Source organism: Theropithecus gelada, chromosome 19 (assembly GCF_003255815.1).
Source record: "Theropithecus gelada isolate Dixy chromosome 19, Tgel_1.0, whole genome shotgun sequence".
Classification (NCBI taxonomy): Eukaryota; Metazoa; Chordata; class Mammalia; order Primates; family Cercopithecidae; genus Theropithecus; species Theropithecus gelada.
This window is the reverse complement of record NC_037687.1, coordinates 17,532,662-17,544,994: the sequence shown is the minus strand read 5'-3', so window position 1 is coordinate 17,544,994 and position 12,333 is coordinate 17,532,662. Positions and strand designations below refer to the sequence as shown.

Genomic DNA, 12,333 nt, shown 5'->3' with positions numbered 1-12,333 from the left:
GGATGAGGGGAGAGACTGGTCTCCTTTTTTTTTTTTTCTTTGAGACAGAGTCTCCCTCTGTCACCCACGCTGGAGTGCAGTGGCCCAATCTTGGCTCACTACAGCCTCCTCTTCCTGGGAGGCACCCAGCCTAAAAGACAGGTCTTAAATGCCAAGCTCAGCTGGGCGTGATGGCTCACGCCTGTAATCCCAGCACTTTGGGAGGCCGAGGCGGGCGAATCGCCTGAGGTCAGGAGTTTGAGATCAGTTTGGTCAACATGGTGAAACCCTGTCTCTACTGAAAATACAAAATTTAGCCAGGCCATGGTGGTGGGCGCCTGTACTCCCAGCTACTCGGGAGGCTGAGGCAGGAGAATCGCTTTAACCCAGGAGGTGGAGGCTGCAGTGAGCCTGAGTGACAAGAAAGAAACTGTCTCAAAAAAAAAAAAAAGAAAGAAAGAAAAGAAAGCCAAGCTCAAGGCTGGCAGGCCTGGGAAAGGCCTAATGAGGTCTTGGGGTGGGGAGCACATGGCCAGAGCTGCCCTGGGGGGATCTGGTGGCCACAGGGCACACACAGCCAGAGGCGGTGCTCAAGTGGTACCCACAGACCTGGGGGATGTTTTGGACTGATGTTTCTCCAGGCTGGGGAACAGCAGGAGCTTGGGAACATGGCCGCCTAGGAGGAAGAGGAGGGGGAGCCCCGTTGGGTCGTGAACTGCCACCCCTCCCATTAGGCTGGGGAGGGGACAGGGGTCTGATGAGTAAGGTGACTGCCCTGAGAATCTGACACAATCACAGACTGGGAACACAACAGCCACAGTTACTGTTACAGCAGCCAGTGGGGCGTCCCCACCACCTCCACTGCCCGGTTCTGGCGCTGTCCCACTGTGGGCAGGGGAGGCCGGCCAGACAGGGACAGCCCTGGGTGCAGATGCTACTCTGGCCACCAGATGGCACTAGAACATCACTCCACTGCTCTGAGCGCAGCTGGGTGAGGACACCGGTTTGCCACCTGGCGGCGGCGGCCTCCATGGCAGGATGGAGGTAGTGGTGGAAGGAAGACAGGACAGAGAGGTGCCCACCCCAGCTCCTCTGTCCTCTCACCCCCAGCCTCTTCCTCCCAGCTTCCCCCACTGTGCCCCCTACCCTTTTCCCTCCATCACTGCAAGGCAGACCCCGCTCCGAGTGCAAACATCTCGTGGGGGACGCCCCTCCTAGCACCACTGACCTCACCTTGGCCTCTCTCAGGCACCACAGTCCCTAGGGCCAGAAGGTGACACCTGGTGGCCAGAGCAGCGTCCAGCCTTCAGGTGGTTCTTTTTAGCCTTTTCTGAGGTTTAAAATTTTTATTTATTTATTTTTTTTAATTTTTTTTTTTGAGACGGAGTCTCGCTCTGTCGCCCAGGCTGCAGTGCAGTGGCGCGATCTCGGCTCACTGCAAGCTCCGCCTCCCGGGCTTATGCCACTCTCCTGCCTCAGCCTCCCGAGTAGCTGGGACCACAGGCACCTGCCATCTCGCCTGGCTAGTTTTTTGTATTTTTTAGTAGAGACAGGGTTTCACCGTGTTCGCCAGGATGGTCTCGATCTCCTGACCTCGTGATCCGCCCATCTCGGCCTCCCAAAGTGCTGGGATTACAGGCTTGAGCCACCGCGCCCGGCCTATTTTTATTTTTATTTTTGAGATGGAGTCTCGTTCTTGTCATCTAGGCTGGAGTGCATAGGCATGATCTTGGCTCACTGCAACCTCCGCCTCCTGGGTTCAAGCGATTCTCCTGCCTCAGCTTCCTGAGTAGCTGAGATTACAGGCGCCCGCTACCATGCCTGGCTAATTTTTGTATTTTTAGTGGAGACAGAGTTTCACCATGTTGGCCAGGCTGGCCTCGAACTCCTGACCTCAGGTGATCCACCCGCCTCAGCCTCCCAAAGTGCTGGGATTATAGGGATGAGCCACCGCACCCAGCCATAAAATTTTATTTTTATTTTTTATTTTTTATTTTTTTTGAGATGGAGTCTGGCTCTGTCGCCCAGGCCGGAGTGCAGTGGCCGGATCTCAGCTCACTGCAAGCTCCGCCTCCCGGGTTTACGCCATTCTCCCGCCTCAGTCTCCCGAGTAGCTGGGACTACAGGCGCCCGCCACCTCGCCTGGCTAGTTTTTTTGTATTTTTTAGTAGAGACGGGGTTTCACCGTGTTAGCCAGGATGGTCTCGATCTCCTGACCTCGTGATCCGCCCGTCTCGGCCTCCCAAAGTGCTGGGATTACAGGCTTGAGCCACCGCACCCGGCCAAAATTTTATTTTTTAGATACAGAGTCTTGCTCTATCTCCCAGGCTGGAGTGCGGTGGTGCAATCACAGCTCACTGCAGCCTTGCACCCCGGGCTCAAGCAATTCTCCTGCCTCAGCCTCCTGCTACTTTTTGTATTTTTTTTTTTTTTTTTTTTGTAGAGATGGAGTTTTGCCATGTTGCCCAGGCTGGTCTTGAATTCCTGAGCTCAAGTGATCCTCCCTCTTCAACCTCCCAAAGTGCTAGGATTACAGGTATGAGCCACTGCACCTGGCCTGATTTTCTTAGTATTTTCCTTTCTCTACCATACCTTATTGTAAGAATACAGTATATAATATATATTCAAAATACATGTGAATCAACTTTATCAGTAAGGCTTTTGGTCAGTGGTAGGCTATCAGTAGTTCAATTTGGGATGAGAGAGCATCAAAGGTTATATGAGGCTGGGCACAGTAGCTTATGCCTGTAATCCCAGGACTTTGGAAGGCCAAGGCAGGTGGATTGCTTGAGGTCAGGAGTTCGAGACCAGCCTGGCCAACATGGTGAAACTCCATCTCTACTGAAAATACAAAACTTAGGCCGGGCGCGGTGGCTCACACCTGTAATCCCAGCACTTTGGGAAGCTGAGGTGGGTGGATCATGAGGTCAGGAGATCGAGACCATCCTGGCGAACACAGTGAAACCCTGTCTCTACCAAAAATACAAAAAATTAGCCGGGCATGGTGGCAGGTGCCTGTAGTCCCAGCTATTCGGGAGGCTGAGGCAGGAGAATGACTTGAACCCGGGAGGCAGAGCTTGCAGTGAGCGAAGACTGCATCACTGCACTCCAGCCTGGGCGACAGAGTGAGACTCTGTCTCAAAAAAAAAAAAAAAAAAAAAAAAAAAAAAAAAATTAGCTAGGTGTGGTGGCATGCACCTGTAATCCTAGCTACTCAGGAGGCTGAGGCAGGAGAATACCTTGAACCCAGGAGGTAGAGGCTGCAGTGAGCTGAGATCGCACCTCTGCACTCCAGCCTGGGCAATAGAGTGAGACTCTGTCTCAAAAAGAATAAAAGAAGTTATATGGGAATATTTGACTTTTAAGGGGTCAGCACCCCATAACCCCGATGTTGTTCGAGAGTTAACTGTATATCTTCAGGGGTCTAGAATATGTTTTTCTCTCTGTGAGATTATTTTCTGGGCGTGGTGGCTCACGCCTGTAATCCCGGCACTTTGGGAGGCCAAGGCAGAAGGATCACTTGAGCTCGGGAGTTTGAGACCAGCCTGGGCAACATGGTGAAACCCCATCTCTACAAAAAATACAAAAATTAGCAGGACCTGGTGGTGTGCACCTGTAGTCCCAGCTACTTGGGAAGATGAGGTGGGAAGATTGCTTGAGCCTGAGGAAGTTGAGGCTGCGGTGAACCGTGATTTCACCACTGCACTCCAGCCTGTACCACAGAGCAAGACTCTGTCTCAAAAAAAAAAAAAAAAAAAAATTTCCCTTCCAAATTAAATTTATTGTAGGTTAATATTAAGCTAGATTGCATTCTCTTCCTAGTGATGGGGGAAGTGAGTCCAAAATGCACTGGGGACAAGAAATAAAATAGAAATGGGACTTAACATTTTCTAAAGATAACATGAAATTGGCCTCAGGCTGACTGGTAGATCAGGGGATGTAGCCACTAAGCAAAAGCTATTTTCCGAAACTATGTCATTGGTCAGGAGGGAATTCAAATCAGTGTTGCAAAGATCTCAAGCACTTGATTAATTGCAACTGGTCCAATAACACATCTTCCAGTGGAAGAATTCAAAAAGCAGGAAATGGACTGGGCACGGTGGCCCACGCCTGTAATCCCAACACTTTGGGAGGCCGAGGCGGGCGGATCACTTAAGGTCAGGAGTTCGAGACCAGTCTGGCCAACATGGTGAAACCCCGTCTCTACTAAAAGTACAAAAATTAGCCGGGGATGCTGGTGCATGCCTGTCGTCCCAGCTACTCTGGAGGCTGAGGCACGAGAATTGCTTGAACCTAGGAGGCGGAAGTTGCAGTGAGCCAAGATCATACCACTGCACTCCAGCCTGGGTGACAGAGCAAGACTCTGTCTCAAAAAATAAATAAAGCCAAAAAAAAAAAAGTGGGAAATGATTTGATATTAGAATCAACACACAGATCCATGTATAACACAAACTGATTTCTTTCTTGCTTTTTTTTTTTTTTTTTTTGAGATAGGGTCTCGCTCTGTTGCCCAAGCTAGAGTGCAGCAGAGTGATCACAGCTCACAGCAGCCTTGACCTCCTGGGCTTAAGTGATTCTCCCACCTCAGCCTCCCTAATAGCTGGGACTACAGGCACTCACCACCATGCCTAGTTTATTTTTTTATTCTTTTTGTACAGACGGGGTCTCTCTATGTTGCCCAGGCTAGTCTCAACCTCTTGGGCTCCAGTGATCTGCCTGCTTCAGCCTTCCAAAGTACAGGGATTACAGGCAGGATCCATGGCACCTGGCCCCAATTTCTCTTGCAATCAATTTAAATTTCCTGACAGACATTTAATTGCTATACAAATAAGCTTTCTCCCAAGGCTATCATTTGAATTTATACCCACAGCAAAGGAATTTTTTTCTCTTCAATTTCAGAGCTTGAATTGAGGTAGTATGCCTAAATCTAGAAATACCTCTTCTTCCACTTAGCCCCCTAACTATACAGTCTTTTTAAATTTATTATTTTAAAAATTATTGGCCGGGCGCGGTGGCTCAATCCCAGCACTTTGGGAGGCCAAGACGGGCGGATCACAAGGTCAGAAGATCGAGACCATCCTGGCGAACATGGTGAAACCCCGTCTCTACTAAAAATACAAAAAAAAAAAAATTAGCCAGACAAGGTGGCAGGCGCCTGTAGTCCCAGCTACTGAGGAAGCTGAGGCAGGAGAATGGCGTGAACCCGGGAGGCGGAGCTTGCAGTGAGCCAAGATCGCGCCACCACACCCCAGCCTGGGCGTCTGAGCAAGACTCCGTCTCAAAAAAAAAAAAATTATTATTTTTTTGAGACAGGGTGTCACTCTGTCACCCAGGCTGGAGTGCAGCGGTGCCATCTTGGCTCACTGCAGCCTCAACCTCCCAAGTTCAAGCGATTCTCCCGCCTCAGCCCCCAAGTAGCTGGGATTAAAGGCGCCCACCACCACGCCTGGCTAATTTTTGTATTTTTTTGTAGAGACGGGGTTTCACCATGTTGCCCAGGCTGGTCTGAAACTCCTGAGCTCAAGAGATCTGCCTGCCACTGCACTCAGCCCGCTGTGGGTCCTTGTGCCCTCCTCCGGCAGGAGCTGAGCCCCATCCCGTCTGCTCCAGGGCCCCACCTGCCCTGTCCGGCCTACCCTGCCCCAACCCACTCACCTTGGCCAGGTCGGTAAGCGTGTTAGCCTGGTCGTTCAGCTTCCCTTGCTCGATCTTCACACTCCGGAGCCTGTGGGGACACAGGGTTGGGGAGAGGGGGTTAGGCAGGTTCCCATGGAGGCTGCAGTGGGGGCAGGGACTTTCATGCATCCACCTGGGGTCACCTATGGGACATGCATCAGAGGATAAGGTGGGAGCTGGGCGGCCGATTCCCTATGGTCTGTTCCCTTCCAGCATACAGTGGGTGCAGCAGGGCCAGGAGTCAGCCTGGCCACCGCCCACACCACCCATTGGCTGGTCCTGTCTCCAGCCCAACTCGGGACCCCAGGACGTTGGATCCCAGACCAAGGTGAAGCCTACACCGATCCATGGGGCAGATGTGAATCCTGCCTGCCTCTGAGGCTGGGGTTGGCATGCCCCACGTGTGCCCCTGTCTGTGACCACCATGCACCCCCGATTTTCCAGCCCCACCAAGCCCCTGGGAGAAGACTTACTTCTGAGCCCTGGGAGGACCAGGCAGAGCAGGAGAAAAATCACAAGGCAATTTTAACCTCAGCACAGTTGTGTGGCATGTACCCAACCCTGCCCAACTCCCGGGGGTGCCACCCCAGGGCCCCGCGCAGGGTTCCCAGATGGCCGAGGGGCTGCCCTTGCTCCGGGGAAGTGCCCAGCCTCTGAGGGTTCTGTGCCAGCCCCTCAGGGACACACCTGTCCTCTGTCCTGTCCCGGAGGTGGTGTTTCATTCAGAAAACTATGCCCACGCCATCTGCCGGGGGGAAACTGAGGCTCAGAGGGGTAAAGCCACTGCCCATCCGCACCCTGGCAGGATTTGAACCCACACTTGCTACTTGGTGTTGGTGTTGGCACTGGTGACCCTGGTCTCTGGACAGCTGGCCACAGGGGGAGTTGGTTAGTGTATGCCCTTGCTCCTTTTGGTCACCCCTTTGTTTTTTTTGAGACACAGTCTCACTCTGTTGCCCAGGTGGGAGTGCAGTGGTGCGATCTCAGCGTGATCCCAGCACGATCTCAGCTCACTGCAACCTCCGCTTCCCTGGTTCAAGCGATTCTCCTTGCTCAGCCTCCTGAGTAGCTGGGATTACAGGTGCTCACCAGCACACCCGGTTAATTTTTGCATTTTTAGTAGAGATGGGGTTTCACCATGTTGGTCAGGCTGGTCTCACACTCCTGACCTCAGGTGATCCGCCCGTCTCAGCCTCCCAAAGGATTACAGGTGTGAGCCACCGTGCCTGCTGGCCATCCCTTCTGTACCTAAGCCAGTCTAGGGGACTGCAACCTCAGCTTCCCGGGTTCATGTGATTCTCCTGCCTCAGCCTCTCGAGTAGCTGGGACTACAGGCATGTGCCACCAGGCCTGGCTAATTTTTTTGTATTTTTAGTAGAGATGGGGTTTCACCATGTTGGTCAGGTAGGTCTTGAACTCCTGACCTCAAATGATCCGCCCATCTCGGCCACCCAAAGTGCTGGGATTACAGGCGTGAGCCATCGTGCCCGGCCTTTTGTACTTTTTTCTAACGTGGCTGTTAGCAAATTTAAAATTATATATGTTGTTCACATGATATTCTAGTGGACAGCATCGTCGTCAGCATATTATGGCCTGTGGGTCAAATCTAGCTGGCCACCTGTCTTGGAAAATAAGGTTTCTTTGGAACATGGCCACACCAGGTTATCCTCACTGCTTCCCTGTCTCAATAGCATAGAGTTGAAGAGAGGAACAGAAACTGGCTCATAAAACCTGAAAGATTTACCATCTGGCCCTTTACAGAAAAAATTTGCTGACTGGCTGCATATTGGACTCACCTGAGGAAATTTTATTTATTTACTTATTGTAATATATTTTATTTTTTAGTTTTTGAGACTCTGTCGCCCAGGCTGGAGTGCAGTGGTGCGATCTCAGCTCACTGCAACCTCCATCTCCCAGGTTCAAGCGATTCTCCTGCCTCAGCCTCCCGAGTAGCTGGGACTACAGGTGCGTGCCACCATGCCGGGCTAATTTTTATATTTTTAGTAGAGACAAGCTTTCACCATGTTGGCCAGGCTGGTCTCGAACTCCTGACATCAGGTGATCCACCTACCTTGGCCTCCCAAAGTGCTGGGATTACAGGCGTGAGCACTGCGCCCAGCCATATATATATATATATATATATATATATATATATTTTTTTTTTTTTTTTTTTTGAGACGGAGTCTCGCTCTGTAGCCCAGGCTAGAGTGCAGTGGCCGGATCTCAGCTCACTGCAAGCTCCGCCTCCCGGGTTCACGCCATTCTCCGGCCTCAGCCTCCCGAGTAGCTGGGACTACAGACGCCCGCCACCTCGCCCGGCTAGTTTTTTTTTTTTTTGTATTTCTTAGTAGAGACAGGGTTTCACCGTGTTCGCCAGGATGGTCTCGATCTCCTGACCTCGTGATCCACCCGTCTCGGCCTCCCAAAGTGCTGGGATTACAGGCTTGAGCCACCGCGCCCGGCCCATATATATATTTTTAAGGCAAGGTCTTGTTCTGTGGCCCAGGCTGGAGTGCAATGGCGCAATCACAGCTCACTGCAACCTTGACCTTCTGGGCTCAAGTTACCCTCCCACTTCAGCCTCCTGGGTAGTTGGGACCACAGACACGTGCCACCACACTGGGCTAATTTTTTTATTTTTGTAGAGACGGGGTCTCACTTTGTTGCCCAGGCTGGTTGCAAACTCCTGGCCTCAAGCGATCCTCCTCGCTCAGCCTCCCAAAGTGCTGGGATTACAAGGTGTAAGTCACCACGCCCAGGTTTATTTTTTAATTTTTACATAGAGTGGGGTCTCACTATGTCGCCCAGGCTGGTTTCCAAAGCTTGGCCTTAATCAGTCTTCCCTCTTTGGCCTTCCAAAGTGCAGGGATTATAAGCGTGAGCCACCACGCCCAACCAAGCAGCCATTTGAGGAATTTAAATGTAATTCCAGGCTGCAACCCAGACTCTACTAAGTAATTGATGTTGGATGTGGCTCTTGGGATTTTTAAAAAGCCCCCTGGTGACTTCAATGAGCAGCCAAGGATTTAGAGTTACTTTATTAAATAATTCTCAGGGCAAAGAAGCAACACAGGAAATCAAGCAATTTCTTAATTTCTTTCTTCCTTTCTTTTCTTTTCTTTTTTTTTTTTTTGAGACAAGGTCTCACTCTGTAACCCGGCTGAGTGCAGTGGCACAATCATGGCTCACTTCAGCCTTGACCCTGCAGACTCAAGTGATCCTCCGACCTCAGCCTCCTGAGTAGCTGGGCCCACAGAGGCACACAACCACACCTAGCTAAGTTATTAGTTTTTGTAGAGATAGGGTCTCCCTGTATTGCCAAGGATGGTGCTGAACTCCTGGACTCAAGCGATCTTCCAGCTTCCCGAAGTGCTGGAATTACAGGCATGAGTCACCACACCTGGCTTAATTCATTTCTAGTTACCCCACATGATCCCATGGATCAGACCACGGATTTAATTATGAGCTTCCTGGCAGACAAAGCAAAAAGAGGAAATCTCTTCAAAGTCTAAAGGGTTAGAATCATCCTGGTTATTCCAGAGAATAAAATATACATCCTGCCACTTACTGAGTAGTGTCCATGACTTAGCAGAACCCATAATCTGCCTCCCTCTGAAGATCCTCCCATCCACCCAGCTCAGAAGATACAGGCCCCAACCAACTGACCACCCATCCCTGGCAGGGAGCTGTGAAGAGGCCACACTGAGCTGCGAGGGCTGCCTCCGCGCCATGTGGACACAGAAACGTGAGCTGGAAAGGTGCTGGACTTACTGATGGATGGCTTGGAGGAACTTACGCTGGTGTTTCCGAACCCGGGCTTGGTCTGGCTTCTTCACCAGCCTGGTGTGTTTGTAGATGAGCCACGTCTCCCTGAGAACGTTAGCAGCGGCGTTTTTTACCTGGGGCCAGAAAAAGAACAATTTCATGCCTCAGGGTTGGCATGAAATTCCAAAAGGCTGCAGAAATGTCTAGAATCTTCCAGAAACCTCTAGAAACTTCTGGAAATGCCTCTCAGGGTCCCTGGGCTATAAGGCAGGGCCATGCTTGCACAGCAACGTCTGCGCAATGTGTGTATACCTAACACACATCACTCACGATGGGCCAGGCCCCTTCTCTGCAAACATGCAAATGTTTTTTATGGTATTTTTGTTGTTGTTGTTTTTTGAGAGTCTCGCTCTGTGGCCCAGGCTAGAATGCCGTGGTGCGATCTTGCCTCACTGCACCCCCCGGGTTCAAGTGATTCTCCTGTCTCACTCTCCCTAGTAGCTGGGATTACAGGCGCCTGCCGTCATGCCCAGCTAATTTTTGTATTTTTACTAGAGATGGGGGTTTCATCATGTTGGCCAGGCTGGTTTCGAACTCTTGACCTCAAGTGATCCACCTGCCTCTGTCTCCTAAAGTGCTGGGATTATAGGCGTGAGCCACCGCGCCCAGCCGTGATGCAGATGTTAATTCAGTGAATCGGCATGTGTTTTTATTTCTCCCATTTTATTTTATTTTTATTTTTTTATTTTTATTTTATTTTATTTTTTTTTATTTTATTTATTTATTTTTTTTTTTTGAGACTGAGTCTGGCTCTGTCGCCCAGGCTGGAGTGCAGTGGCCGGATCTCAGCTCACTGCAAGCTCCGCCTCCCGGGTTCCCGCCATTCTCCTGCCTCAGCCTCCGGAGTAGCTGGGACTACAGGCGCCCGCCACCTCGCTCGGCTAGTTTTTTGTATTTTTTAGTAGAGACGGGGTTTCACCGTGTTAGCCAGGATAGTCTCGATCTCCTGACCTTGTGATCCGCCCGTCTCAGCCTCCCAAAGTGCTGGGATTACAGGCTTGAGCCACCGCGCCCGGCATATTTTTTTTTTATTTTTTTGAGACGGAGTCTCGCTCTGTCGCCCAGGCTGGAGTGCAGTGGCCGGATCCCAGCTCACTGCAAGCTCCGCCTCCCGGGTTTACGCCATTCTCCTGCCTCAGCCTCCCGAGTAGCTGGGACTACAGGCGCCCGCCACCTCGCCCGGCTAGTTTTTTGTATTTTTTAGTAGAGATGGGATTTCAGCGGGTTAGCCAGGATGGTCTCGATCTCCTGACCTTGTGATCCACCCGTCTCGGCCTCCCAAAGTGCTGGGATTACAGGCTTGAGCCACCGCGCCCAGCCATCTCCCATTTTATATATGAGGAATCTGAGGTACAGAGCAGTCAACCTGCTAGGGTCAGGCAGCTCTCAAATTGCATATTGCAGTCTGGCCCAAGCCTCTCGCTGAATGCCCATGGGTGGATATGACTGGGCACAAGGGTAGATGCCATGATGTCTCTCTGTGCACTATTCACAGATGGGTGTGTGGTGGCAGAGTCAAGCACAGTCATTTATTTTATTTTTATTTTTTGAGATGGGGTCTCGCTCTGTCGCCCAGGCTGGAGTGCAGTGGTGCGATCTCCACTCACTGCAAGCTCCGCCTCCCGGGTTCACACCATTCTCCTGCCTCAGCCTCCCGAGTAGCTGGGACTACAGGCGCCCGCCACCACGCCCGGCTAGTTTTTGTATTTTTAGTAGTAGAGACAGGGTTTCACCGTGTTAGCCAGGATGGTCTCGATCTCCTGACCTCGTGATCCGCCCATCTCGGCCTCCCAAAGTGCTGGGATTACAGGCGTGAGCCACCGCACCCGGCCTTTTTTTTTTTTTTTTTTTTTTTTTAAGACAGAGCCTTGCTCTGTCACCCAGGCTGGAGTGCAGTGGTGCCATCTTGGCTTACTGCAGCCTCTGCTTCCCAGGCTCAAGCGATTCTCCTGCCTCAGACTCCCAAGAGGCTGGGACTACAGGCACCTGCCACCATGCCAGGCTAGTTTTTGTATTTTTAGTAGAGATGGGTTAGCGCCATGTTGGCCAGGCTGGCCTCAAACTCCTGACCTTAGGTGATCCACCCGCCTCGGCCTCCCAAAGCCAGCACATGGGGCTGCATGGTAACCCCATGGGCACATGCGCGTGCCCGGCACATACAGAAGGAAAGCAGGGAAGTTCTACGCTCACTGACAAGGCCAGGAGGCGGCCTCCATGGGAACCGCGGTCCTCACCCGCTTGGTGAGCTGAGTGTCCATCATGAAGTTGTGCACGTGCTTCTCAGCCTTAGTGAGCTCCAGTTTCCGGGCCACCACAGCCACCACGAGCGCGGTACAGCCAGCTCCCTGTGTGCGGGGCAGAGTGGGGGCACATCAGCGTCCCGTCTTGAGGTCACTCCCTCCTCCATGAAGGCTGCCCAGATTGCAGCCTCCCCATTCCCTGAGTCAGCAGTGTGAGTGGATTCCATCTGCGGAGCTCACTGACTCCAGGTCTACTTGTTTCCCAGCATGTCCCACACATTAGCTCATTCGACCCCCAGCAACTCCAGGAGGTAGGACGATTCTTCTTTTTTTTTTTTTTTTGAGACGGAGTCTCGCCCTGTCGCCCAGGCTGGAGTGCAGTGGCCGGATCTCAGCTCACTGCAAGCTCCGCCTCCCGGGTTCACGCCATTCTCCTGCCTCAGCCTCCCAAGTAGCTGGGACTACAGGCGCCCGCCACCTCGCCCGACTAGTTTTTTGTATTTTTTAGTAGAGACGGGGTTTCACCGTGTTAGCCAGGATGGTCTCGATCTCCTGACCTCGTGATCCGCCTGTCTCGGCCTCCCAAAGTGCTGGGATTACAGGCTTGAGCCAC

At 51.8% G+C, this 12,333-nt stretch overlaps 1 protein-coding gene across 2 annotated transcripts in view; it reads right to left on the bottom strand.

Moving 5' to 3' along the window:
* Positions 1 to 12,333, bottom strand: part of KCNN1 (potassium calcium-activated channel subfamily N member 1) — a 51,926-nt gene that overhangs the window by 2,131 nt on the left and 37,462 nt on the right. For both annotated transcript variants that reach the window (XM_025367847.1, XM_025367845.1), the window contains 4 exons: positions 11,715 to 11,825; positions 9,427 to 9,554; positions 6,129 to 6,137; positions 5,635 to 5,704 (listed from right to left, as the gene is read on the bottom strand). In XM_025367847.1, coding sequence (XP_025223632.1) covers positions 5,635 to 5,704; positions 6,129 to 6,137; positions 9,427 to 9,554; positions 11,715 to 11,825 — 318 coding nt within the window. The remainder of the gene's footprint in view (positions 1 to 5,634; positions 5,705 to 6,128; positions 6,138 to 9,426; positions 9,555 to 11,714; positions 11,826 to 12,333) is intronic.